Source organism: Cydia splendana, chromosome 24 (assembly GCF_910591565.1).
Source record: "Cydia splendana chromosome 24, ilCydSple1.2, whole genome shotgun sequence".
NCBI lineage: Eukaryota > Metazoa > Arthropoda > Insecta > Lepidoptera > Tortricidae > Cydia > Cydia splendana.
In genome coordinates, this window is record NC_085983.1 from 2,212,880 (window position 1) to 2,239,229 (window position 26,350).

At 38.6% G+C, this 26,350-nt stretch overlaps 2 protein-coding genes across 2 annotated transcripts in view; one reads left to right on the forward strand and one right to left on the reverse strand.

Annotated features, from left to right (window-relative positions):
- LOC134802333 (zinc finger protein 82-like) overlaps positions 1 to 2,134 on the reverse strand; it is a 28,706-nt gene extending 26,572 nt beyond the window's left edge. The window contains exons 1-2 of the mRNA XM_063774941.1: positions 1,806 to 2,134; positions 199 to 327 (exon numbers count right to left, since the gene is read on the reverse strand). Of these exons, the coding sequence (XP_063631011.1) occupies positions 199 to 327; positions 1,806 to 1,976 (300 nt within the window). The 5' untranslated portion in view covers positions 1,977 to 2,134. The remainder of the gene's footprint in view (positions 1 to 198; positions 328 to 1,805) is intronic.
- Positions 2,135 to 3,556: 1,422 nt separating this feature from the next.
- LOC134802346 (zinc finger protein 737-like) lies at positions 3,557 to 24,393 on the forward strand. The gene is made up of 15 exons (XM_063774960.1): positions 3,557 to 3,775; positions 4,763 to 4,897; positions 5,143 to 5,303; positions 6,462 to 6,689; positions 7,841 to 8,009; positions 10,251 to 10,403; positions 11,026 to 11,130; positions 12,048 to 12,148; positions 13,041 to 13,179; positions 14,580 to 14,686; positions 17,542 to 17,638; positions 19,850 to 20,008; positions 22,104 to 22,205; positions 23,375 to 23,473; positions 24,219 to 24,393. The coding sequence occupies exons 1-15, from the start codon at positions 3,641 to 3,643 to the stop codon at positions 24,366 to 24,368; spliced, it is 2,040 nt and encodes a 679-aa protein (XP_063631030.1). The 5' UTR covers positions 3,557 to 3,640; the 3' UTR covers positions 24,369 to 24,393.
- The last annotated feature ends 1,957 nt before the right edge of the window (positions 24,394 to 26,350 follow it).

Genomic DNA, 26,350 nt, shown 5'->3' on the forward strand with positions numbered 1-26,350 from the left:
ATACCTCGCGTGATTTGTGCACAACCCCTAACATATAAATCTGAACCGGAAGCAAGTTTATAGTGATTACTTATACAATTTCATTTACGAAATGTGAATTTATTTAAATGTAATATGTACTGAAATTTTATTTTTTGGTCAATAAAGGCTATTCTTATCTTATTCTTATTCTTACTTATAAAATATTTTCTAAGTTACCAGTCCTCTCAGCAACGCTGGCATGAGCCGTTGTGGAGATCGGAGACACATCTTCCTGAACGAGACACACTTCATCAGTAGAGTGCAGCAGTGTGAACACAAATATTGAAGAAGCTCGTCCTTGATTACCTATTTGAAGAAATTACATCATATATCATGCATATGATTTTATTTAATATAACGGAAACATAAAAGAATATTAAACATAAATAAAAATATTTAAAAAAATAAATATTTGGGGATAATGTTTTACACAAATTGTTCTAGTGAGGAACTAAGCAAAGCTTGTACTATGGGTGCTAGGTGACGATTAGAGATGCACCAGATATTCGGTTACTATCCGGTATCCGGCTTATCCGGCCAATATTTTAATATCTGCCCGGATACCGGATAGTGACCTACTATCCGGCCAGATACCGGATAGTAATATTGCTTGATTTCGAAGTAAACAAATTGGATTTAAGAAACATAATTGTACTTGTTTATTCTTTTATAACAATTTAAACATTCCACTGACGGTTCGAAATTAGTGCGCGTGCAACGCACTAATAACACTCTACTCTTACTCAGGATAAATAAAATAATAATACAATAAGTAGCCAATACATATTATTACAATAATTTAATTTAGGAAATTCCTGTATGGATTTTTGGTACAAAAACATATATGTCAATTACAAAAACAATTTGATAATGTAATATTTACTGGACACATTTTGTTTAAGTTATTTTAGTTTACTTTTAATTACACTCTTATTTTTGATTGACATTTAACATATTATTTTCGTTTGACATCATATTATAATCAGAGATCGGACAGATTGGCGTCATTGCTCGCAATAATGTGGACATGGCTCCAAATTTGATTAAATAATTAATCATTTAATTATTTTTTTTACCTGAGATTTAATTTTGTTCCCTAGTCAATAAATAGCACTTAAATAATTTAAATATATTTTTGATATAAAAAATGAGTACCTACAGAAAATTTTAAAAACATGCTGATTATTTTCTTTAATAAATTTACATTATAAGAAATCTTTGTGTTATTTATTGATTAGGAATCAAAATTAAACCTCAGGTAAGAAATTAATTAAATGATTAATTATTTAATCAATTTTGGAGTCATGTCTACATTATTGCGAGCAATGTCGCAAATTTGTCCGATCTCAGATTATAATTAGTGCATGCTCCGTCACTTCTCGATTCTATATTTGTATACCAAATGGCAAAACATAGTGAAACATAAATTATTATATATTAAGATCTTTATTTAACCTATGTTTACAAATAAATAATATGAGATTTTTTTTATTAAAGGAGCTTATAGATAGACTTTAAATAGCAATTTGGTAATGGTTAATGTTATTATATTTTATATTACATGCTACGAATTGGCGGATTTGCCCTAAGGCCAAGCAGGTCTGGGCCTAGGGTGGCAAGATATTACGGGTGGAAAAATTCAAAGATGATAGCAAGAAATAACTCAAGATGTAGTCAACATGATGGGTGCTGGAAAGGGGCGGCTACAGGGCCTGGGGCCTAGGGCGCCATCCCAATCCGCCACTGGTACTACGTGGTATTATACGCTAGTAGTTAATACTTACAGCAGTCCCAGCAATGGCAGAGAAAGCTTTAGCAAGTTTATAATCATGAATATTGTACAATCTGACGTCGGTGGACAGACAGGCGCGGCAGCACAACAAGTACTCATCAGAGCACGTACTATCTGTCTTGTCCAAGACGATAAAGAGGTTATTTGGTCCAATCTTAGACATTGTAGTTCGAAGAGATCCGAGTTAGGTTTAATGCTAATGCTGTTTTTAATGCATTACACTGTTTGCTTGCTGTTTACTTGATTAAATTTATAAATAGTGCATCGAATTCATCTAATTTCAACCGACTACTGCGAAACGCAAAACCAAACCCGAGGTCCGTGACCGGCGTGACCAAACAATAATCACAGATAATGAAAATGAACTGTCAAGTGTCAAACCTGGCAAAGTTATTTTTTTTTAATCTATTAGCCGGTTTAGACTCTCGGCTCGCGGCTCGTCTCGCGGCGCGTCTCGTGGCTCGCCTCGAGTGGCCTTGAGCGCATGAGCCCGTCGAGCTCTCATGGCTCGTAAGCTCGTCGAGCTAATATATTTTAAACACTAACGGCACGGCATAAGGTTTATAATCGAATGACAAGTCGAACGCGAGTGTGAACGCAATCGCGCGTCCTGCGCGAGCCCCTTTGACTCGTACCCAAAAAACAGCCCCTCCACGCGAGCCAGGCGAGCGCGAGCCGAGCCGCGAGACGAGTCACGAGCCTACCGTTCACACTCGCGTCTCGTGGCTCGTCTCGTGGCTCGCGCGAGAGTCGAAACCGACTATATAAAGTGCGTTCGGAAACTTTACGGCTTCTACACACCCTGCAACAAACCGCATGCGATTTATGACACGTTTGATGTACTTTCGGTCGATCAATGGGGTTGGCAACTGTCAAAGGTTTGCATAGATGGCGCCATCATAGCTTGCCCCTTTTTAGGGTTCCGTACCCAAAGTGTAAAACGGGACCCTATTACTAAGACTTCGCTGTCCGTCTGTCCGTCCATCCGTCCGTCTGTCACCAGGCTGTATCTCACGAACCGTGATAGCTAGACAGTTGAAATTTTCACAGATGATGTATTTCTGTTGCCGCTATAACAACAAATACTAAAAACAGAATAAAATAAAGACTTAAGTGGGGCTCCCATGCAACTAACGCGATTTTTGACCAAAGTTAAGCAACGTAGGGCGTGGTCAGTACTTGGATGGGTGACCGTTTTTTTTTGCATTTTTTCCCGTTTTTTTTTGCATTATGGTACGGAACCCTTCGTGCGCGAGTCCGACTCGCACTTGCCCGGTTTTTCTGAGATTTGGCTTAAAGGGCTGGCATCCAGGGTATTAAAAAACAAAAATTTTACATAATTCTAGGGATTGCCGGGGCAAGCTATGATGGCGCCATCTGCTAAAAACTTCCACCGGCCAACCCCATTGTACTCTTTGAACATACTTTGCTGACCGTGTAACGTGCGATCGTGCAATATTGTAAGGCGACGACATAACGACACGAATACGACATTTTTACCAAAATAAAGTGCAAGAAAACTTTCTACTATTATAGTAGTTTTCACGTCAAGGCAACATTTTATAATTACTGATGCAAATAACGCTTAAATCACTTTAATTCTAAATAAATAGTTTTTAATTTATACCATAGACCGTTGCAATAAGGTCCATAATAAATTGTCATCAGCATTTTTTGATTTGCAATAAGTTAATAGCGTTTACATGAATTTAGTTGTCAAAAAGCTAGCGTACTCTTAAGATAATCCAATATGATTATTATCTATTTATTATGATTAGAGCGTTTTAGACATAATTATTAGTAAATAAACGTATTTATTAGATCAAGATGACTACAATTAAGTTGGAATTAGACGCTGAGGAACCCCTGGCGTGCCGTATTTGCCTAGTAACTGATGTAAAGTTGTATGGGATCTATGAACAACGTTTGGACGCAGCTTTTCTGGATATTACAGGAACAACGGTAAATGATTTTGCTTTAATTTGAAAGAATTTAACGTCTGATATTCATGTATTATAAAATTTCGACATAACTAAGTAATTTTAAGTCGATTTAGGGGAATAGTTTGTTGTTATTGATTTTATTGGGTGCTAGGCCTTCATTTGCGACATAAAGTTATAGTTCTACCCTTCTTTTCTTAAGGTTTAAGAGAGCACTTATTTAATTCAAATGTATTTTAAACTAAATACATTTTTTTTTCTATTGTAGCTTCTAAGTAATTTTTGAAAACATCACTATTATCATTTTATGTGGTGTACAAATACGTACTGCGGGCGATACTGAAAGTTTCTGGATTCTGATATATGAGATGAGGAGGAGGTAAGTCCAGGAATTTTCAGTATGGGCTAAGTAACATAGCCCCAAAATATATACTAGTCTTATAATTCAATGGTTCTAGATTATATGTTTAACTTAATTATCAGGACATTTCTTCAAACTATAGCTCAATAATGGTAGGTCCAAACAACAGTTTGGTAAGAACTTGAGTGACCAAGTTTTACTTATTTCTTATTCAAATACTTTATAACAGTACACATTTGGTAATGCCATTCTGGAGAGTGCGCACAAGAGCTGCATGACCTGATCCCACCTTCCCCTTTCCATCATCGACGTCCAGGCGCGGGGAATGAATGCATCCGTTCATGATTACCATTTGTCCGCACAAAACGATTTGCCTCGTCTTTTTTGGTAAGGATGGCTAAATAGAATGCGCTCCCGTCATCTGTATTCCCTGAGAAATATGACCTCGGTCTCTTTAAAGCTAGAGTGAATAGGCTATTTACTGAACCGGTGAGCTCCATCTTAGGCTCTGTCTTCACTTTCCATCAGGTGTGACTAGAACCAATCGCCGGTCAGTTTATAAAAAAAAATTATGACTCCTAGATATTGAAGTATAAAGTATGTCGCGCATGGTTGCTCACTTTCCTCATGTAAGTAAATGTGTTGCAGCTATCGGCAGGCGACGGGATGCCTCGGCAGCTGTGCGCGGAGTGCGCATTGCGGCTGTGCCGGAGCCTCGACCTGCGTCAGCGCAGCCGCTGCGCGCACGACATCCTCACAAAGTGCCTCGCGGAACAGCATTACGTGAGTTTCACATAAGGACCGCCACCTTGAAATACTTTAAATCTCACTAAAACCTGAATCAACGAAAAATAAACTCTCACGACTCATGAAAGTATACAATCAATTTCATTCATACATACCCTCATGAGTCATGAGAGTTTATTTTTCGTTTCAAATTTGAGATGTGTGTCATTATCCCTATCAAATAAAAATAAATAAATTAATAATTAAATAATCGGATTCAAATTATTCTAATTCATTTGCAGATCTCAACAGACTACATCCGGGGGCTGGACCGGGCGTCTCTTTGCCTGCTGCCCGCAGAGGACAAGGACCTTGAAGCCGCGGAGCCCTACGCGCCGCTCGAGGAGCCCTATCCGCAGCCCAGCCTACAGGACTACCTCGATGATGACATTTCTAATGACAGGTATTTATTTAATATTAATTGCAAAAAAAAACTTATCACATTAATGGCGGGCCTAAAATTATACTTTTTAAATGGTAACAAAAGATAAATAAATAAACAAAAATAAAAACAAAAGATAAAGGTTAATAAATGTGTAAAATACCTAAGTGTTCCGTTTTTCCCTTATTAGGTATGGTATAGTTCGTTTTTTTTAGCATTAGAAAGAACTTGCAAGAAGGTAAGCGATCTTGACATGTCTTTTAGTTGAAAAACTCTTTTTAAAAATCAAAAACTATTACATACTTATGAAAGCAGAAGAATATAAATGATCGTATTAGATTCATAATTGTTACATATTTGACGTTACTTATTTTTAAAATGTTTTTTCAATTAAAAGACACATCAAGATTGCAAGAAGCAGGGGTGCGAAACTCCTGACTTCGGTCAAACTCGGCTCCGCTCGGCTCAGCATTGCTCCGAGCAATTATTAGGGTTGGCACCACTTGACTTCCTTTTGCGTGCACGACCATAGATAAGATAATCACTTGATTTTTGACAACCCTAAATAGCCGAAAGGGATAGTGCCATATATTAGAAAGAGACAGCATGATTCGACCCTGAACCGCTGTCAAACTTCGTTTTTGTAGGAAGTTTCCTTTCTGTACGATAGTACTATTAATTATTCTGTGACAATGGGACTGGCAACTGTCAAAGGTTTGCATAGATAGCGCCAGCATAGGCTTAAAAGTACCAAAAATGTGACGCAATTTTAGGGATTGACAGGGCAAGCTATGCCACGCCTACGCCATCTGTAAAATACTTCAACCAACCAACCCATAGACCTAGTATTACATAGATGAGCTATACGCGTGCCTCCGTGAGGGACAAAACATACGCAAAGCGACAATATTAAAAACACGTTTTAACATTCCTGACAACCTACCAAAAACAATCTACGTAATTCGGTCGGGTTATTTGTTGCCCACCATAAACCATACTAAATTTATGGTGGGGAACAAACAAAAAGTGAGACTGTGACAAGGACAAGCAATAATACCACTTTCTCTGTTACTCCTACTGAAATTTCCAAAAGTGCATCTCGTTCGATCGTTTGGCCCCTCCCCCGTGTCATCTCTATATTATTGTACCTCTATGAACCAACCACATTTTTTTTGCCAGCTCACAACTCCTGTCAACATTCTGCACTCGCGGCCTACGTCAAGACGATCTGACAGACGTCAAAGATGACAGCTACATAGAGTTGCCAGTCGTCGGGGAAATGGTAGAATTGGACGAAAAGCTGGGAGAGATGAAACCGGTGGGGACTAGGATTAAGAGGGAGCGCGGCGTTAAGAGGAAAAGAAAGGGAAAATCGGTTAAGAGGGAGAAGAAAAAAGGGAAAACGAGGTAAGTGCATTCTTTTTTAATCAATTTTTTTTAAAGGGGTTTTGTCACGCAGTGACGATGTCACCCCCGTAATGAGATCTAATACTAATAATGATATAGTAGTGAAGTATTACCTAAACCACTACATCACATTTAAGTATAGATTGCACATCATTAGATTTCTTTATTTCAAGATTACACTATAAATTTGCTATATTCGTCAAAATTATGTTTATCTTCTCATCATGATCGTCAAAAATAACATTTTAAATTTAAAATAATAATATTAATTGTAAAAAATTAACAGTAATCTGTAGAGATAACTGGCCCCCCGTCCCCCTGTGAACAAATTCCTGTGCAGCGGGGTTAGTTATCTCTACAGCATACTGTACATAGGACCGGGGAGTAAACTATTTAGAGCACCATACAAAACTTTGTTTTTTTTATCAAGCAGATATGTCTGCGAGTGTATAAATAAAAAACAAGTGCGAGTCGGACTCGCGCACGAAGGGTTCCGTCCATTACTGATAACGATAACTTAGGTGATTTGTGCTCGATAATATCCCAATATTTAATTGTTTTATCGGACGTCCCTAGACTAAAGCGGTTGGGAAATATGCCTGAATATAAAATGTGGATATTATTACGTTTAATGATTATGAATTGTTTTTTTTTTGTTTACTTGTCTGTATCTTTTTACTTGTCTTGTGTATTTGTAAAATATCAATTTGTATGTTTGTCAATTGACATGTTTTTCCATGTTCTGGCGTTGGGTTTCCGCTGTGAGCCGGACATGTTTGTAAATAAATAATTACGCAAAAAACGGCAAAGAAAACACGTTTGTTGTATGGGAGCCCCACTTAAATTTTCATTTTATTTTGTTTTTACGGTTCCGTACCCAAAGGGTAAAAACGGGACCCTATTACTAAGACTCCACTGTCCGTCTGTCTGTCACCAGGCTGTATCTCATGAACCGTGACCAGCTATCACGCGCATGAGAGGAGGCCTATGCCCAGCAGTGGGACGTATCGTATATAGGCTGAATTATTCCTATTATTCATCTTAAGTTAAGTTGTTTATAACATGAATATAAAAGTAAAATACAAAAGCACATAAAAAACACATTATAAAAAACTTAACCTGAATTATGTATTATTATTTTCTTCCGGCAGCAAGAAACGGAAATCAATAGAAGAGGATCCGGAAGTGAAACAGGAGAAGCCGGGGGTCGAGTGGGTGGCCAAGAGGAAGGCCCCCTACAAGCGGAAAAAGAAGGGGTTCAAGCGGTACTTCATGTGCGAGGAGGACTACGCCAAGTTCGAGGAGCGGTACAACATACAGGTATGTTGTCTAAACATAGGGGCCGTCCAGAAATCATGTGATCATATTTGCCCTATTTTTGACCCCCCCTCCCCCTTGGTGATATTTGGTGATTTTAATGCAACCCCTCCTTCCCCCTGCCACAAGATCAATTGATAATTATGATGTTTTTTATTGGGTAACTACCCATATAAAATATAGAGCGGATTATTTGATAGAAATTTAATTTTTGAGTAATACTGTTGTTATTGTCTTTCCCGCTTTGAAAAAAAAATTACACGTGATATCATCTCTGAACCCCTCCCTCCCCCATCGTGATCGTTCGTGATATTTTACTTACACCCCCCCCCCCCCCCCCCCTCTACGATGATTTCTGGACGACCCCATAATGCTCAGCCAAGGTATGGTTGGACCGGACCGATACAGTGTTGCGAGCACAATGCTTGTTTTTTATGGATAAATAATCTTAATTTTAATATAGTTGTTATGTTGTATCTTCTTGCTGTGTAACTTTTTTCTTATTTAACTATTTGTTTACTGTATGGTATTTCTATGTCTTTTTCTTGTCTGTTAAATTACCTCCCGTGATTCTTCTCACTTGATGGTCTCATCGGAGCAACATGCTGAGATGGGGCCATTTCGTGGCACTTTAATCTTATTTTGTGTTTTCTTTTATATTATGTATTGTCTTGTTTGTTTGTGCTTACGAATAAATCTATTCTATTCTAAACAATTCAAGAAAATAGGCCAATTCGCCAGTAACACTTTTCGCCACTTTTAGTAACTGGCCGCCCTAAACTAAAAAAATAATTGTATTCACCTATAAACAGAATTCATTTTAGTATACGGTTTCAATAACTGGCCAGCCTTCAATAACTGGCCACCTTGTACTAAAATGAATTCTATTTATAGGTGAATAGAATTCATTTTTGGTTTGGGATGACCAGTTTACTTAAAGTGGCCAGTTACTGGTGAATTACCTAGTCCATAGCATCGCCAATTTTTTCAGTAGCAGCAGTGGGGCGACACTCGTCCTTTCGGGCATTCTCGACTCCGTTCGGCTCAGCATTGCTCCGCGCAGTTATTAGGGTTGGCACAACTTGACATCCCTTTGTGTGCACGACCACAGATAGATAACGATTTGAATTTTGACAACCCTAAATAGCCGAAAGGTATAGTGCGATACATAAGAAAAGGACAGCATGATTCGTCCCTGAGTCGCTGACAAACTTCAGTTTTGTAGGAAATTTCTTTTCTGTACGGTAGCTATTACTTATTCTGTGGCATAGCTATACAATTGGTACATAACTTTAGCATCGAAATCTATTATACACTAGCGTCAGTAGCGGCTGGTTCGGTGATTCTTAACCTCCTAAGGCACAAGGTCCTGTCTATAATACCTACTTATTCAGTTCAATGAAATTCAAATCATATTCGATTGGAACAGAGTTGCTTTCGCTTTGTTTCGTTTAGTTTTTGAACAACGCAAAATCAACTCTGTTTCCTACACTAATGGTTCAAATTTCTGTGGCAAGTTTTGTATTTTTCATTATGGCTAGGAGGTTAATTTACGAATTAACCCATTCAACGCTAATCACGACACATTGTCGTTTTGCGTCTTCGCCATCAACGAAGCATTTTCCATGTTATCGACTACGACGTAGCACGTGTGCTACGTGTAGCTCAGCGGTGTTAAATAGATTTTTTCTTAAAAAAATATTACTTTGCTAATCCGCGTAAAGATAACGTGCTAGTCAATCAGCTAACCCGTTATACTTACTTGCGTATATTTTACATGCAATTAATGTTCCCACCCTCCCACCGCAAAAATAAATACGCAAATAAATATAACAAACCACTACCAAAAGAACAATACTCGACACGTGTTTCGCCTCTCCACGAGGCATCCTCAGGAGTTGTTGACGGTCTGACGCCCGGCAACGGAATTACCCATAGACTAGGAATCCTCGAGACGGAGTTTAGAGCAATTATTTCATGAAACCGATGCTGCCAAAAATACAGGCGAGCGGGAGACAAGGTGAGCTAGTCCCGTGCCGTGATTGGTCCGTTCAAAGACACGGACGTCACACAAAGACACTTTGACTCGAAAATGGAGTAAAACTACCATAGGTATATTTGTGGCAGAGGGGGTAGCGCTACTATGCTCAGTCTGGAGGATGTCTTGTCTGTGGAATGACCTCTGTCTAGAATGGTCGGCCATATTTATACCCGCAGCTTTATTTATTTTTTCTATACGTCCAGGTGGTCCGCCTATCAGAAGAGGAACAGCTCCGCGAGATGGCAGCACGCAAGGAGTCTGAGAACTACCAGCACGCGCTCGTGCGCTGCGACAAGTGCTTTAAGGGCTTTCTGTCCATGTTCACTTATGAAAACCACATCAAAGTTCACGACCCGGTACGTATCATTTATATAAAAAAACCTTCCCATCACACGTCTGGAGTTGCAGGCGTCCATAGGCTACGGTGACTGCTTTATTAAGCATTAAAACGCTTGTGGGATGTTTTTATGTAACTCGCTTTCAGCTCGTCTCATAAATTCACGCTCGTATTTTAATGCCTTTAATTATGTAACAGTGACATAAACTACTAATAGTCAACTGTGTAAGTGTTACTAGGGCTTCCTGTCCATGTTCACTATGAAAACCACATCAAAGACCACAACCCAGTTGGTATATGCCATATGGTAAAATGACGTTTTATTAGAAATGAAATGTCAATCGCAAACAGTGTGATTAAATGCCACAATGAAGATTGTAACAACACATCATGGAGAACTTATAATATGTGTTTAGACAAAGAAGTGTAAGTAACCTTTCATAATTAGGCATTAAAGCACTAAACATCACAATGTTTTATGAAACTCGCTTTTAGCTCATTGCATAATTACGAACTAGAAATCTGACAGCAGTTAAAAAATATTATTTGATTTAGAAACATATGTCCACCATTTTGTCCAATGTAAGGCTTGTTTATTGATACTTATGTCATGCGTTCATTATTTATGGTTGTTTGTTAAGGCGCTGGGTCCCAACGAGTGCCACTTCTGCTTCTGCCGCTTCAAGTGGCCGAACAAACTGCGCACGCACCTCATCGAGTGCCACCAGCTGAAGTACATTTGCAAGGTATCATGCTAAATCATGTTCACACTAATATACACGTCGGCAACATCTGCTGCAGGATTCGCAGGTGTATGTGACAACACATAAACCTGCGAGTACTGCTATATAAGCAGTCAAATATATACGTGACTTAAGATGCGACACTAGGCCAAATAGGATATTCTCCTACTAGTCATATCAGTTTCTTTTTTAGAACGGTCAAAAGGATTTGCTAACATGGTATTTATATGAAACATTTCACAATGATGTCACGGTCAACTCACCTACTTTTATATTTCTATCCGATTTATTAAATAGAACTTGTGTTTAAATAGTATTTTATACAATCGTGACATAATAGGGAGCTTTTCAGTCGAGTAGCGTGTTTAGGCAACTAAGCTTGCTGAGCTCCGCGCTAAATTCAATTTTTAGACATTTGTTTTCTCGATTTTGGCCACCGTAGCCTATGGAGACTAACAAGCAACGCTAAGTGGTTTTCTTAGTCTATGGATGTTGCTATATTAAGGGTGTCACATGCGCGTTTCTGACTTATGAAGCAATTGTTTCTACAATACAGCTATATATAAATAATTAATTTGAGCTATGGTTTTGTTTCGTCCTCTTGATCGCGGCGAGCTGTGATTGGTCAATTTCATTATAGTTGACTAAACTGTATCGAAATGAATATTATAGTTGAATTGGGAGCCCATACATTAAAAATACCCAATTGCAGTTTGGTATAAGAAATCTTAATACAAGAATTACAGTCGACGAGTAGAAAAAAAACCTACTATTCTATGTTTTTTCTAATAATTATCTGGTGCTTTATTTCATGCATGGTGTGAAATTTATATATTTATATTATAGCAATACCCTATTGCTTGCCCATTTCACGTAGGCAGTTTTTCACAGTGACATCGTTTTGCATTTTGTCTTGTCAGGAGTGCAAGCTAGTGATTCGCGGCCGCTACATGGCGGTGATGCACGCCCAGTTCCACGCCGGCAAAACCTGGGAGTGCAAGCACTGTCCGCTCACATTCAAGTAAGTTTATTTAAAAATATTTTAAGAGAGATATGAGCACTGAATGTCATCTCGCTTTGTGTGGTAGGGCATAGCACAGCGCATGCCATTCCAGGCCCCAATTTCACCACGGTGACAGGTGCGACAATTGTAAAATCACTGTTGCTGACGTCACAGGCATCCATGGGCTGCGGTTACCACTTACCATCGGGCGGGCCGTATTCCTGTTTGCCACCATCATTGTTTTATTTAAAAAAACTTTATTATATCGGAAAAAAACAGATATTTCTTTTGCGAAGTTTCTGACAATTGTCAAGATTTAGAAGAATTGTAGGTAATTCTTGACAGGTAATGAGTTATATGTCGGAATTTCGAGACAATTGTAGTGTTTTTGTGACAATTGTCATAAACTTAGCAAGAGAAATAACTGTTTTTTTCCGATATAATAAAGTTTTTTTAAATAAAACAATGATGGTGGCAAACAGGAATACGGCCCGCCCGATGGTAAGCGGTAACCGTAGCCCATGGATGCCTGTGACGTCAGCAACAGTGATGTTTTACAATTGTCGCACCTGTCACCGTGGTGAAATTGGAGCCAGATCTATACTCTATCTTTAGGTATGTCAATAAAAGTAAACAAATCATTTGTACATTTTCGGGTAGTTATAACATTTATTGATTACAACACCGCCTGGATCTGTCACTGAACGACCTGACTTTAACTACATTATTTGATCATGTAATGTCTTCATCTACCCTCAACTGGCTTAAGGAACTATTTGAGGGTAGATTTTGTTTAATTATATCGCGGTAGACCCGTTTGTGTAATTAAATATGTGTACAAAACGCGAGAGTTTGAAGTGCTATATGGCGTTATTTGTTATCGAAATAAAGTACAAATTGTATTTTTCAGAAAACAGTCAACATTCTACACTCACCTGCGAATAAACCACTCGACTCAGAACGCGTTAGGCGGCACCTGTGATATTTGTGGAGAGACATTCACGGGCGCCATGGGGCTGCGTATGCACAAGACTCAGACACATAATAAGGTACAGATTTACACTTAATTACTCATTAATTTTCACGATTTTTGGAACAAGACCAACTGCGGGTAGTTCGAAAAACTCGCGCGGCTAGAAGATGTCGATGTCAACTTTAGCCAGTCTTCTTCGAGACCACGGGGACAACGCCGTCCTCGAAACGTCGGAGGTAAATCTTAAAACTTTAATACGCGATTAAGTCCCGTTGTATACAATTTAATAAAACGGGACCCCATTACTAAGACTTCACTGTCCGTCTGTCCCCAGGCTTTATCTCATGAACCGTGATACCTAGACAAGTAGACAGTTGAAATTTTCACAGATGATGTGGTGCAATAAAGAATATTTACTTACTTACAAAAAAGTACGGAACCCTCGGTGGGCGAGTCCGACTCGCAATTGTCCTATTTTTCTTATTAATTGTAAGTTTGGTATTACCTAATTATATTTATGGTTTTAATAAATATAGTGTCAGATGTAGTGCATAATTATTTTCCATCGTATTTTCACGGAAACATACGAACGCGTCTTGCTGTTTCAGTCAGTCTCGGTACAAAAAGTACTGAGGTTGACTGAAGTAGCATGACAAATACGAACGTTTCCGAGAAAATAAGATGGAAAGCAACAGGGAATATTACGCGAAACTCTGCGTAAGAGGCGCTACTACGACAATCCATCACAATCTGGGGGTCTACCGCGAAACAAGAAAATCTAAATTTCGTTATCTATCCTCTCAATCTCTTAACTCTTGCATTTTCGAGCGATAAAGAGGCAGATAACTTAATTTCGATTTTCGCGTTTCCCGGTAGGCGTTGTTAACAACCCGCCTTGATGACATCAATATAATGAATATCAATGATATATTTTATTTTCTGTGAAAACTTGTCATAAAACAGTTTAAGGCACAGTATGTAAAAGTTTTTCTATGGTTTACTAGCACTCTGGCGGCAGAACATTGCAGTAGGGGTATCCCCTATTATGCACTACGTCTGTATCTATGGAGTCAACACTTATACCTGCGATACATGCAGACAACACACTTACTCATATCATTTTTTTTGTGCTAGCCTATTAAGGTGTGCCACTGCTGGGCAAAGGCCTCTCCTCTTGTCTTCCACGACTCACATAGCGCCTGCTCTGGCCAGTTACTGAGAAAGGTGTCTAGGTCGTCCCGCCATCTCCGTCTGGGCCTGCCGCGTCCGCGCCCGTCTTCTGGCATCCACTTGGTAGCTACACTAGCCCATGTGTCTGGATGCATGCGGCAGACGTGACCGGCCCAGTCCCATTTGAGCCTAGCAGTCTTCTCGCCGACGCCAGCAATACGGGTTTTTGCGCGCAGCGTGGTGTTCCGGATACGATCAGTCCGCTTACTCATATCATTAATATTTATTGTTTTTATTGGCTTCCAGAAAGAAATAAAGGCACTGAAATGTACAATATGCAAGATTCAGTTCGAGAACAAGGAGGCGCTAGACCGACACTTTCAGCCTCACAACGACTGCGACCCCAAATTGCGGTAAATATATTGTAAATCTGTCAAATCATTAACGGGCGACTGACGGATGCAAAATACGTCAAAATAATGTCGAACAATATACGTAATATGGATATGACTACAATTGTTTTAAAACAAGAGAACGTGATTGCAAGAAACCTATAGAATTTTATTGTTGAAGTAAATAATTATATTTTTTTCTATATTAGATATTTTCAGTCCATTCCTTTTATAGTTCACTATCCACTTACATTGGGAAAATTACCTCTCTACATCTACAGATGTAAGACACACATGCACACAGATGTACAGGTGCGTATTCATAACTTTACCATTATTTTGAATTTACTGATATATTTCAAAAACTTGCATATATTTTTATACTTAAATATACTCGAAATTTAATGTAAGTCTTATCCATATCATGCATTCGTCACCATATTGCAGCCGTCAGCCGCCCATTACAAATCATACATACTAGAATCATTTTCTGACAGCATCCAGTCGTTACCTTGAATGAATAGTGGCATAAAGCTCCATTTTATAGGGTATTTGACTGTATTTAAAATATATAATTTTACACCATGCATAAAATAAATCACCAGAAGATTAATAGAGAAACGTAGACAGCAGTTAGACAAAGTTTCTATTTTATAACCTGTATAAAACTATAAAGAGTAGGTTATTTGACCGTAGTTATGCAGAAAACTACCAACTCAATTTTTTTATCAATGCAGAAAGCGACCAAAGCTACTGAGTTAGGGTGTAAGTCACTTTGACAAAAATTAAAAGTTGGTCGCTTTCTACAGAACTACGGTCATTTGATTGAGACGTCACATAAAAAAAAATTTCAAAAAAAAAACTTCAAAAATTTATTGTAGGTAATACACAAAAACATTTTCAAGGGTGGTAAGATTATCCTAATTATGTACAATTGACAAAGTGTAGGTACCTCAGCTAAGAAGTATATTATATCAGGTTGCTCTGGTTCCTACACTAGGCTCAGCCTGTCTCGTAGGTAACCCAGAGTTTATACAATTGAAACTTAAAGCCATGGAAGAGGAAATACTTACTAACAGAAATTATTTTTACAATAAATGAATTAAGACACAATGCTAGTGTTTAATATAAATTTCATAGTAGCAAAATCGTTTTGACAGTTTGAAAAAAGAAACTGATTTGACTAGTAGTCAAGTACCCTATTTATGAACATTGTATTATAAATTTTCTGACATTTTGCTCTTGACTTATATCAACCGGGATATGGACCGTGATTACCTTTTTACCTTATTAGATTATATAGATTACCTTAATTGAGTCGCTTAACTTCGAACTCGGGTAAATCCATCTGTCAGATTATGCGATTTTGGTATTAAGAAAAGGTAATAGGGTAGATATTTGCTGAGAGGGTCGAATGGATTTACCCGAGTTTGAAGTTAAGCGACACAATTATTGTCGACCGGTCTGGCCTAAAATGAAATGAAATGAAATGAAAGTTTATTCACGAGAACATATGGTACAGTAGATATTATTAAGTGTACATATTGACCCATGATATGTTCGGCCTTATGGCATGTGAAAATTATTTGTATTGACATAGTTCATGCATGTCAAAGGAAAATACGTTACAAAAATGTCGCGTTTATTAAAATATAATCAAAATTTAAATTATTAAATACAAACACCAAGTTCTACAGTCAGTTAGTCATTCAAATTCAGCGCCTAAGTTCATCAATCTATTATAGTTAAATCTAATTGTCTTACTTACCTATGTAAAAAGATTACATGTTAAAATGAAGTAAAAATTAAAATTTATAATGTCAAAGTTTACATGTCAAAATTAGGTAAGAATTAGAATTTATAATGTCAAAGTTTACATGTCATAATTAAGTAATAGTTAGAATTTATAATTAAATTAGGATTTATGATGTCAAAAGTTTACATGTCACAATGAAGTAAAAATTAGAATTTATAGTATCAAACGTTAACATGTCACAATGAAGTAAGTAATAGTTAGAATTTATAATTAAAATATTCATCAATGTTATAAAAACTTGCATTACACAATATATTTTTCAATTTAAATTTGAACTCGTTAAATGGTAGCGTCTTTATGTTTGCAGGAATTTTGTTAAAAATTTGTATACACATGTGATATGCGCCTTTTTTTCTTATTTTAAGGTTATAGGGCGGTAGTGTCATTTGGTACTGTCGAAGAGGTCTATTATTTATATTATTAAATGGCGGGAAGAGTTCTAGATTCTTCTTCACAAAGACAGCTGCTTCGTAAATGTATAGGCTTGTCAGTGTTAATAAGTTAAGCTTTGCAAAATCAAGTCGGCCTAGTGGGTAGTGACCCTGCCTGTGAAGCCGATGGTCCTGGGTTCGAATCCCAGTTAGGGCATTTATTTGTGTGATGACAGATATTTGTTCATGAGTCATGGTTGTTTTCTAAGTATTTATATATTATATATATCGTTGTTTGAGTACCCACAACACAAGCCTTATTGAGCTTACTGTGGGACATATTTAATTACACAAACGGGTCTACCGCGATATAATTTCATTGTTTTTACCTTTAGTTCCGACGTTTCAGCTGAGTTACACCAGCTGTGGTCACGGAAAGACTGACGTCCCAACAAATGTCAACGGAGATATTAATAAAACATCACTAAACTACCTGAAATTAGTTTATGAAAAATGTGTACAAAAATAATGTGTGTAATCTGTAATGTGTAATTATTTTATGTGTACAAAACGCGAGAGTTTAAAGGGTTATCTTACTGTGGGACTTAGTCAATCTGTGTAAGAATGTCCTATAATATTTATTTATTTATGTATTATTTATTTTAATTATTTACCTTAATTGCTGTCAGGTTCTGTGAGACATGCGGCTGTTCCTTCGCTGACGAAGACCAGCTGAGTCTCCACCGTCAGCACGTGCACGGCGTCGAGATTTACAAGTGTGACGACGTGAGTACATTCCTCTTGGTTTGTTCTTCTTTACCCTTTAACCAGGCGTGGCGTGGATTTCGTCGCGTCGCTACAAGTACATGCGGCCCACACCAATTATGGTGTTTAGCAGTAGTAGTTGCCGCGCACCGCTACGGAACGTGGTGACAGAGTAAAAAAGCGGTGGTGGCCGAGTGGATATGACGCCCGACTTTCAATCCGGAGGTCGCGGGTTTAAATCTTGGCTCGTACCAATGAGTTGTTCGGAACTTATGTGTGAAATATCATTTGATATTTACCAGGTGAAGGAAAACATCGTGAGGAAACCTGCATACATCTGCGAAGAAATTCAAAGGTGTATGTGAAGTCCCCAATCCGCATTGGGCTAGCGTGGGGACTATAGCCCAAACCCTCTCGTGCTTGAGAGGAGGCCTGTGCCCAGCAGTGGGACGTATATAGGCTAAATTATTATTACGGAACGGACGCCTACTCGCGCTTGCGCCACCTTGCGGTCAAATCTGTCGTAATAGATGCGGTTTCTTAGAGAGTGAACCTTCTGTACCTACATGGTACTATTATTTATTCTGTAATTTAACCTGTAGCCGCCCGTACGTCAAACCTTGCCAAGCAAAATTAAATTTTATTTTGTCAACAAAAAGTTCAAATTAGAATGGAACAGGAGACCTTTTTATAGGTCTCTGGGCGGCTAGAGGCCGCCAAAGACGTCAACTGACGCACGCGGCTACAGCACAATATCAACCTTAGTGCATTCTGATAAGGTTCATGGTGACGCGCCGCGCACGATAGGCGTGGCGTTCAGGGTCGAAGCTTATCTAATACAGATACACTCGATTGTTTGGCTGTAAAATGGTGGTCTAAAAAGTTGTTACGGATTGAGTCATATAAATCTTCGTTGATAAATTATTTAGAAACACCATTTAGTCAGATTGTGGCAGTAAGTATACATAATAGGGTTGCTTCCTCTACTTAAAATAAAATACTTCACACCGCGCACGAAATAAAGCACCAGATAATTATTAGAAAAACATAGATAGCAGTTATTTTTAAACACTATTTCTATTTAATAGATCGGATTGAAATATAAAAAGTAGGCGAGTTGATCATGACGTCGCTATACTCGTTTTTATATAAATTCCATGTAAGCAAATCCTTTTGATGGTTCTAAAAAAGAAGCTGATTTGACTAGTAGGTAACCTATTGCCTTCGAGCACCGGCTTCCGACACATCGGAAGGGAGGGGCCCAAGCGATATCTCACCGTACAAATCTTTCTGCAATTTTTCGCGGGGGGAAAGGTGCACACAGTCGCACTTCTCACACACTTACATACAGAATCCAATCTGTAATGACGACACAAATACATGGTAAATGACACACGTCAAAGACAAATCTTGCAAACCTCGATCTCTTTTTGTGTACGGACGAGTGACAAGTGTCACAACACGCACACTAACACATTTTCGTTGAAGTATGTTATTGTATTCTGAGAGATGAGAAGTCGGATTTGTCGCTCGACCGATCCGCAATTTGTACTGAGCGAGCAAAATCGATAAATCCAACAATTACATGAGACTAAAATATAATACTTGTGTTTGAATGTAATTAAACGTATGATATGTAAAAAGAAAATATTACATGTGAAATGTAACACTTTCTTTTTGTAAATTTGATGTCCCCGACCTCTTTTTATAACAAAAAACCGTGCAAACAGGCATTTTTGTGCAGCAGTGTTCACGCGCGCGTCTGGACTCGGTCTAGTGAAAAATCCAAGTACAACTAGTTTTATTACCCGCGCTAGATTAGATTGACGCGCTAATCTTGTACCTCGGCAGAGGGGAAATAGTGCGAATGCCGCCTCCCTTCCGTGTTGCTCGAAGCCTATTGCTAAGGAAGAATAATTTCTCTTACCTACTCAAATTGCTTTTAATGAACCAGGTTAACTGATAGAGAATCCTTAATTGAATTAAGTTCGCCTTTTGTGCGTCAAGGTTTTTTTTCATAAAAAAAAGATCAAAAGATAAAAGATATTCGTGATGTTCACAAACCATGTACGAACATGTACAGACAACAACAGCAAGGAAATAAGACATCAATAAGTGTGCATCACGAAATGTGCACAAATAATTGTACTTACTTTTTAAAGTTAAAAGGGGTTTAAACTAAACAGGAAATTATGTGCTAATATCTAATAAGTGCCTTCTTTTATGTTCTAGTGCAACAAATCATTCCTGTCAAAATCTTCCTTATCCACGCACATCGACCGCGTGCATCTGAATATAAAGCCCCGTTTCCGGTTCTACAACTACAAGAAGAGCGCCCGGCCCGGCGTCAAGCTCGACTACATGTGCGAGACCTGCGGGAAGGCTTACACGGTAATAGTCAAGAATTCTGCATGTATCGCAGGAGTATGGTTCTAACACATACACCTGCGAATACTGCAACAAACTCCAATATTACTATACATCCGTGTGTAGAACTACAAGAAGAGCGCCCGGCCCGGCGTCAAGCTAGACTACATGTGCGAGACCTGCGGGAAGGCTTACACGGTAATAGTCAAGAATTCTGTATGTTCGCAGGAGTATGGTTCTAACACTAACACCTGCGAATACGGCAGCAAACATATCGCTGCAATATTACTATATATCCGTGTGTAGAACTACAAGAGAGCGCCCGGCCCGGCGTCAAGCTCGACTACATGTGCGAGACCTAGCGGGAAGGCTTACACGGTAATAGTCAAGAATTCTGCATGTCTCGCAGGAGTATGGTTCTAACACATACACCTGCGAATACTGCCGCAAACATATCGCTGCAATATTACTATACATCCGTGTGTAGAACTACAAGAAGAGCGTACGACCCGGCGTCAAGCTCGACTACATGTGCGAGACCTGCGGGAAGGCTTACACGGTAATAGTCAAGAATTCTGCATGTCTCGCAGGAGTATGGTTCTAACACATACACCTGCGAATACTGCAGCAAACATTCCAATATTACTATACATCCGTGTGTAGAACTACAATAAGAGCGCCCGGCCCGGCGTCAAGCTCGACTACATGTGCGAGACCTGCGGGAAGGCTTACACGTTAATAGTCAAGATTATGCATGTATCGCAGGAGTATGGTACTAACACATACGCCTGCGATACTGCAGCAAACGTACATGTCGCTGCAATATTACTATATATCCGTGTGTAGAACTACAAGAAGAACGCACAGCCTGGCGTTAAGCTCGACTACACAATGTGAGTGTGAGGTTTATTTGTTTTTTATTTTATTAAAAAAATATTTAGGCAACAAGGCCCATATTACAAATAAACCGGTCGACCTACCGACCGGACCGGTCTGGCCTAGTGGGTAGTGACCCTGCCTACGAAGCCGATGGTCCCGGGTTCGAATCCCGGTAAGGGCATTTATTTGTATGATGATACAGATATTTGTTCCTCAGTCATGGTTGTTTTCTATGTATTTAAGTATTTATATATTATATATATCGTTGTCTGAGTACCCACAACACAAGCCTTCTTGAGCTTACCGTGGGGCTTAGTCGATTTGTGTAAAAAATGTCCTATAATATTTATTTATTTATTAAAAAAAAAAAGTAAAAAAAAGTAAGTAAAAGTAAATATAAATGCCTTACAGACTAACATATATATGTATTTTATAAACTAAACACTATTTACGCGACAAGACGGCGTGGCTCCGTTGAATCGTTTGGCCTCGTGTGGGATGGTTTATACGAAAACATACGCGTACGACTTATGCAGTCGACTACCTTAAATCCTTAAGTTAACTAACTAAGTAGACATTCCTTTATTTTTAAAAAGAAATAAAACTGCATTCAAAGATTTTTATTTTTTTCTTCAATTTGGCTTGCCTAAAAAATCTTGAGTACAAAATATTAAATTTTATGGATATTTTGTACGATAGACGAGTGTAAGACCTAATGTTTCTTGGAGAAATGTTATCATTAACATTAACTGTATCTACTAGTAGAATAATATTGCGAATGTTTAATTTTTGGAATTTTTAGTCGGTTCGAGTCCCGGGCGAGGCAAGCGAGTTTTAGAAAATCTTTGAATGCAGTTTTGTTTCTTTTTAAAAATAAAGGAATGTCTCCTTTATGTAAAATTAGTTAACTTAAGGATTTAAGGTAGTTTCCCTCCAGGGCCCGACTTACTTTTCCACACTGTATAAGGAACTCACATGATAACAGTATCAAGCAGCAAGCAAGGACAATCTTGAACTTATAATATATGTATATAATAATATAAAAAATAAGACGATGAAATATATACGCTCACTATTTGTGACGTTATCCATGAAAAGGGACCTTATTGTCGATGCCGCTTACGCCGCTTTGCGTAGCGCGTCGTTGTATTTATATGGGAGTACGTTGATAATGGCGTAAGCGCCATCGACCATAAGGCGCCTTTTCATAGATAAAGCAATATTTCATGTTATTCGACAGTGCTTCGCTCTCCTGAAGACGCATCAGATGACCCACACCGGGGAGAGGCCGTTCAAATGCTCTCTCTGCCCGAAGAGTTTTATCACCGCCTCACAGCTGAAGGTATTTATTTCTTTAGAGGGTTCCGTACCCAAAGGGTAAAAACGGGATCCTATTACTAAGACTCCGCTGTCCGTCTGTCTATCACGATTCATGAGATACACATGAATCGTGATAGCTAGGCAGTTGAAATTTTCACAGACGATGTATATCCTATATGTATATCTGTTGCCGCTATAACATCAAATACTAAAAACAGAATATAATATAGTGGGGCTTCATACAACAAACGTGTTTTTTTTGCGTATTGGTACGATAACCTTCGTGCGCGAAAATTCCATAGTAAATTGTTGCCATGTATGCATTTTACGTCAAAAATGTGACAGATACGTAGGAAGTGGCGCCCTCAATAATTTTCTACAATTTCTTGTACAGTCTGACAAAAAAGAATAGAAATTAAAGAGTGGCGATAATTTAGTGTCGTCGCTTTCAAATCAATCTAAGAAAACGGGACGATACTACAGTATTACCACTTTTTTATTTCTACTCTTTTTCGTCACACAGAAGCGGTGGTGACAGAGTGCATATTTCAATCCGGAGGTCGCGGGTTCAAATCCTGGCTCGTACCAATGAGTTGTACGGAACTTACGTATGAAATATCATTTGATATTTACCACTAGCTTTTCGGTGAAGGAAAACATCGTGAGGAAACCTGCATACATCTGCGAAGAAATTCAAAGGTGTATGTGAAGTCCCCAATCCGCATTGGGATAGCCCAAGCCCTCTCGCGCATGAGAGGAGGCCTGTGCCCAGCAGTGGGACGTATGTATGCTGAATTATTACAAGCTTTTATTTACTTTCACCTGTCCCGTTGTCTGTCTGTTTGTAATCAAATCTTGCAAGTTACATTTGATCCACTTCCCGGTTTCCGATTGAGCTGAAATTATGCATGCATGTATAAATCGGATGACAATGCAATATTATGGTACCATCGAGCTGATCTGATGATGGAGACAGGAGGTGGCCATAGGAACTCTGTGATGAAACAACGCAACCTAATTGTGTTAGGGGTTTTTAGAATTGTCTCGATGAGTATTAGTTGTCTGTCGTAAGAAAAGTACAGTCAGCGATAAAAGCTTGTACCAAAAATGAAATTTTTGCCAAAAACATTATTATGTTATACATATTTGTCAGACTATATGTCGGACTATACCTGACCTATTTGTGTGCAGGGCCACCGCGACAGCTTCCACGCGCGCATCCGGAAGTACCGCTGCCCGCAGTGTCCCAAAACATTCCTCCGGCAGTCTTCCATCTACAAACATCGCCTGGTAAGTGTTGCCATACGGGCTATTTCCAATAAAAAACGATATTTAACCTTTTGAACGCCAAACGGCGCATCCATTTGCCGTGCCACTGACGCCACGGGGGTAAAATTTACTTTTGTGAATAAATAATGTCAACCTAAAAGTGGGGTGTTTTTCAGTAGATTTTAATGAAAAAACGATCGCCGTCAAATGCCGTCTTTGACGTCGTTGTCACGATTTTGCGTTGACGTCAATTGCCGTCTGTGTCGTTCAAAAGGTTAAAGTATCCGCTACCCTGAAGTACTTTTCTAAACAGAGGTATATCTCGTCAGTTCTCGTTCAAAAGTATCTGACACAGTCTAGTTCTTCATATAGAGACGTATTTTAAGCTACTAGAGAATGGTATATATACTTTTAACATCTAGTACAATGTTTGGAAGATAGAGTTAGACCAAGGAAACTCTGCAGCGATTTTGATAGCCCACGCAATGCAAGTGTTATTTTAAACGTTAATGAAATTATGACGTAAAAATAACACTTGCACTGCGTGGGCTACCAAAATCGCTGCAGACTTTTCTTGGTTTAACTGTAGGTAATTTTTATACTATGATCTACTAAATAAATATTTTTAAACTAAATAATCTTTATTCGATTATCATAAAATAGTATTTAGTTTAAAAATAGTTTGTAAAAGTGGTTACGGAATAAAAAGGCTTTTTATTTTTATTTATTATTTTTTTACGCCCATTTAAATACAATCTGTCCTCAGATCCACACGGGTGAGAAACCATACGAGTGCAGCATATGCAGCAAGGCGTTCACGCAGTCGGGCTCGCTCACCACTCACGTCAAATACGTGCACATGAAACTCAAGCCGCCGCCCCGGAAGCGGAACAAGGCCATCGACAAGGCTTATTAGATCTATAATATATTATTTATTAGCAGCATTGGTTTTATTTTATTTATTAGCCTCTGCGTGGGCGTTATACCACAGAATAAATAATAGTACTGCGGTACAGAAAGGAAACTTCCAAAACCGAAGTTTGACAGCGGTTCAGGGTCGAATCATGCTGTCCCTTTCTAATATATGGCACTATCCCTTTCGGCTATTTAGGGTTGTCAAAATTCAAGCCATTATCTTATCTGTGGTCGTGCACGCAAAGGGACGTGCTGTTGTGTCAACCCTAATAATTGCTCGGAGCAATGCTGTCAGGAGTCAGGAGTTTCGCACCCCTGCCTCTGCGTAGGCGTTATACTCCCCAGGGATGTTGCGGATGCAGATTTTTTGACATCTGCGGTTGCGGATGTTAAGATTAGGTACTTAAAAAAAACGTCAAATATTACATATTAGTCATTTTTATTTAAACAAAAATTAAGCGCAACAAGTTTACAAACGAAGTCGGCATTTTACAAACGTTTCGCCGTTTGCAAATTGCCGAAGGCAAATTGTTAGTGCGCTCAGCGTAGCGTCAACGTGAAACGTTGTGGGTATTGCCAGGGTGACCATTGTTGAAAAAAAAACTTAAAGGTATTCAATCATTTATTCCAAACATTTTTAGGGTTCCGTACCCAAAGGGTAAAACGGGACCCTATTACTAAGACTTCGCTGTCCGTCCGTCCGTCCATCCGTCCGTCCGTCCGTCCGTCCGTCCGTCCGTCTGTCACCAGGCTGTATCTCACGAACCGTGATAGCTAGACAGTTGAAATTTTCACAGATGATGTATTTCTGTTGCCGCTATAACAACAAATACTAAAAACAGAATAAAATAAAGATTTAAATGGGGCTCCCATACAACAAACGTGATTTTTGACCAAAGTCAAGCAACGTCGGGAGTGGTCAGTACTTGGATGGGTGACCGTTTTTTTTTTGCTTTTTTTTTTGTTTTTTTTTTATATGGTACGGAACCCTTCGTGCGCGAGTCCGACTCGCACTTGCCCGATTTTTTTTAGTGACATCATACTTGCTAACATGTTAATGAATTAATATTTGCAATTTAATACAAGTCGATACATTTTACAATATTAGGTATGTACAAAGCTTAGGGTATCGCCAGGGTGACCATGGTTTACAAAAAAAAACTTAATGGTATTCAATCATTTATTCCAAAAAAAGTTTTTTATGACATCATACCATAGATGTAAGTAAATTGAGGTAGATATGGTACCAGGCGCACGATTGCCATTAAATATAGGTTCCGGAACCTATATTTAGTTAGTCGTATGGGTGACGCCAACCTGTCAAGTTGTCAAAATCGTTGGATCAAATTTTAGTTTTGTCAACTATGAACGTCACACGTCTACATAAATAAAAGGTCATTGCATCATACTTGCTAACATTTTATTGAATTAATATTTGCAATTTAATACAAGTCGATACATTTTACAATATTAGGTATGTACAAAACTTAAGAAACTAAAACCCGTTCTGAGCCATGCCGGGTCCAAAGGTCCCCATCACACTAGCAGCGTTACCCCGCTGTATGGCGATGGAGACCTGTTGGATCTATTCCAAAAAATAATTTAACTGAAGCTTACATTTCAAACTTCTGCACATCAAAAATAGTTTTAATGTGAAAAACGCTGGGGTGTCCATCAAATCCGGAGTTCTTGGATGGTCCCAGCGCACTGTTTCGTTTTTGTTTTGTATGTGTATTCATTTTATAACACTTATTATACAATAAATGAGTTTAAATAATATCTTCCTTCACAACTTAACTCCTAATTCTGGGCGGTTCGCCCTTCGGGCATCTGAAGCTGGGTCGATCAACTATTTCTTGTTATTATTCTGTCCCATCAGCCAGGAGACAATAGTAGCACAGTTTCTTATTAGAGCTGCTGTACATACCATGTTCTACAAATGTGCTTCGTAGATGTCCTATTATGGAAAGGCCTTATAACTAC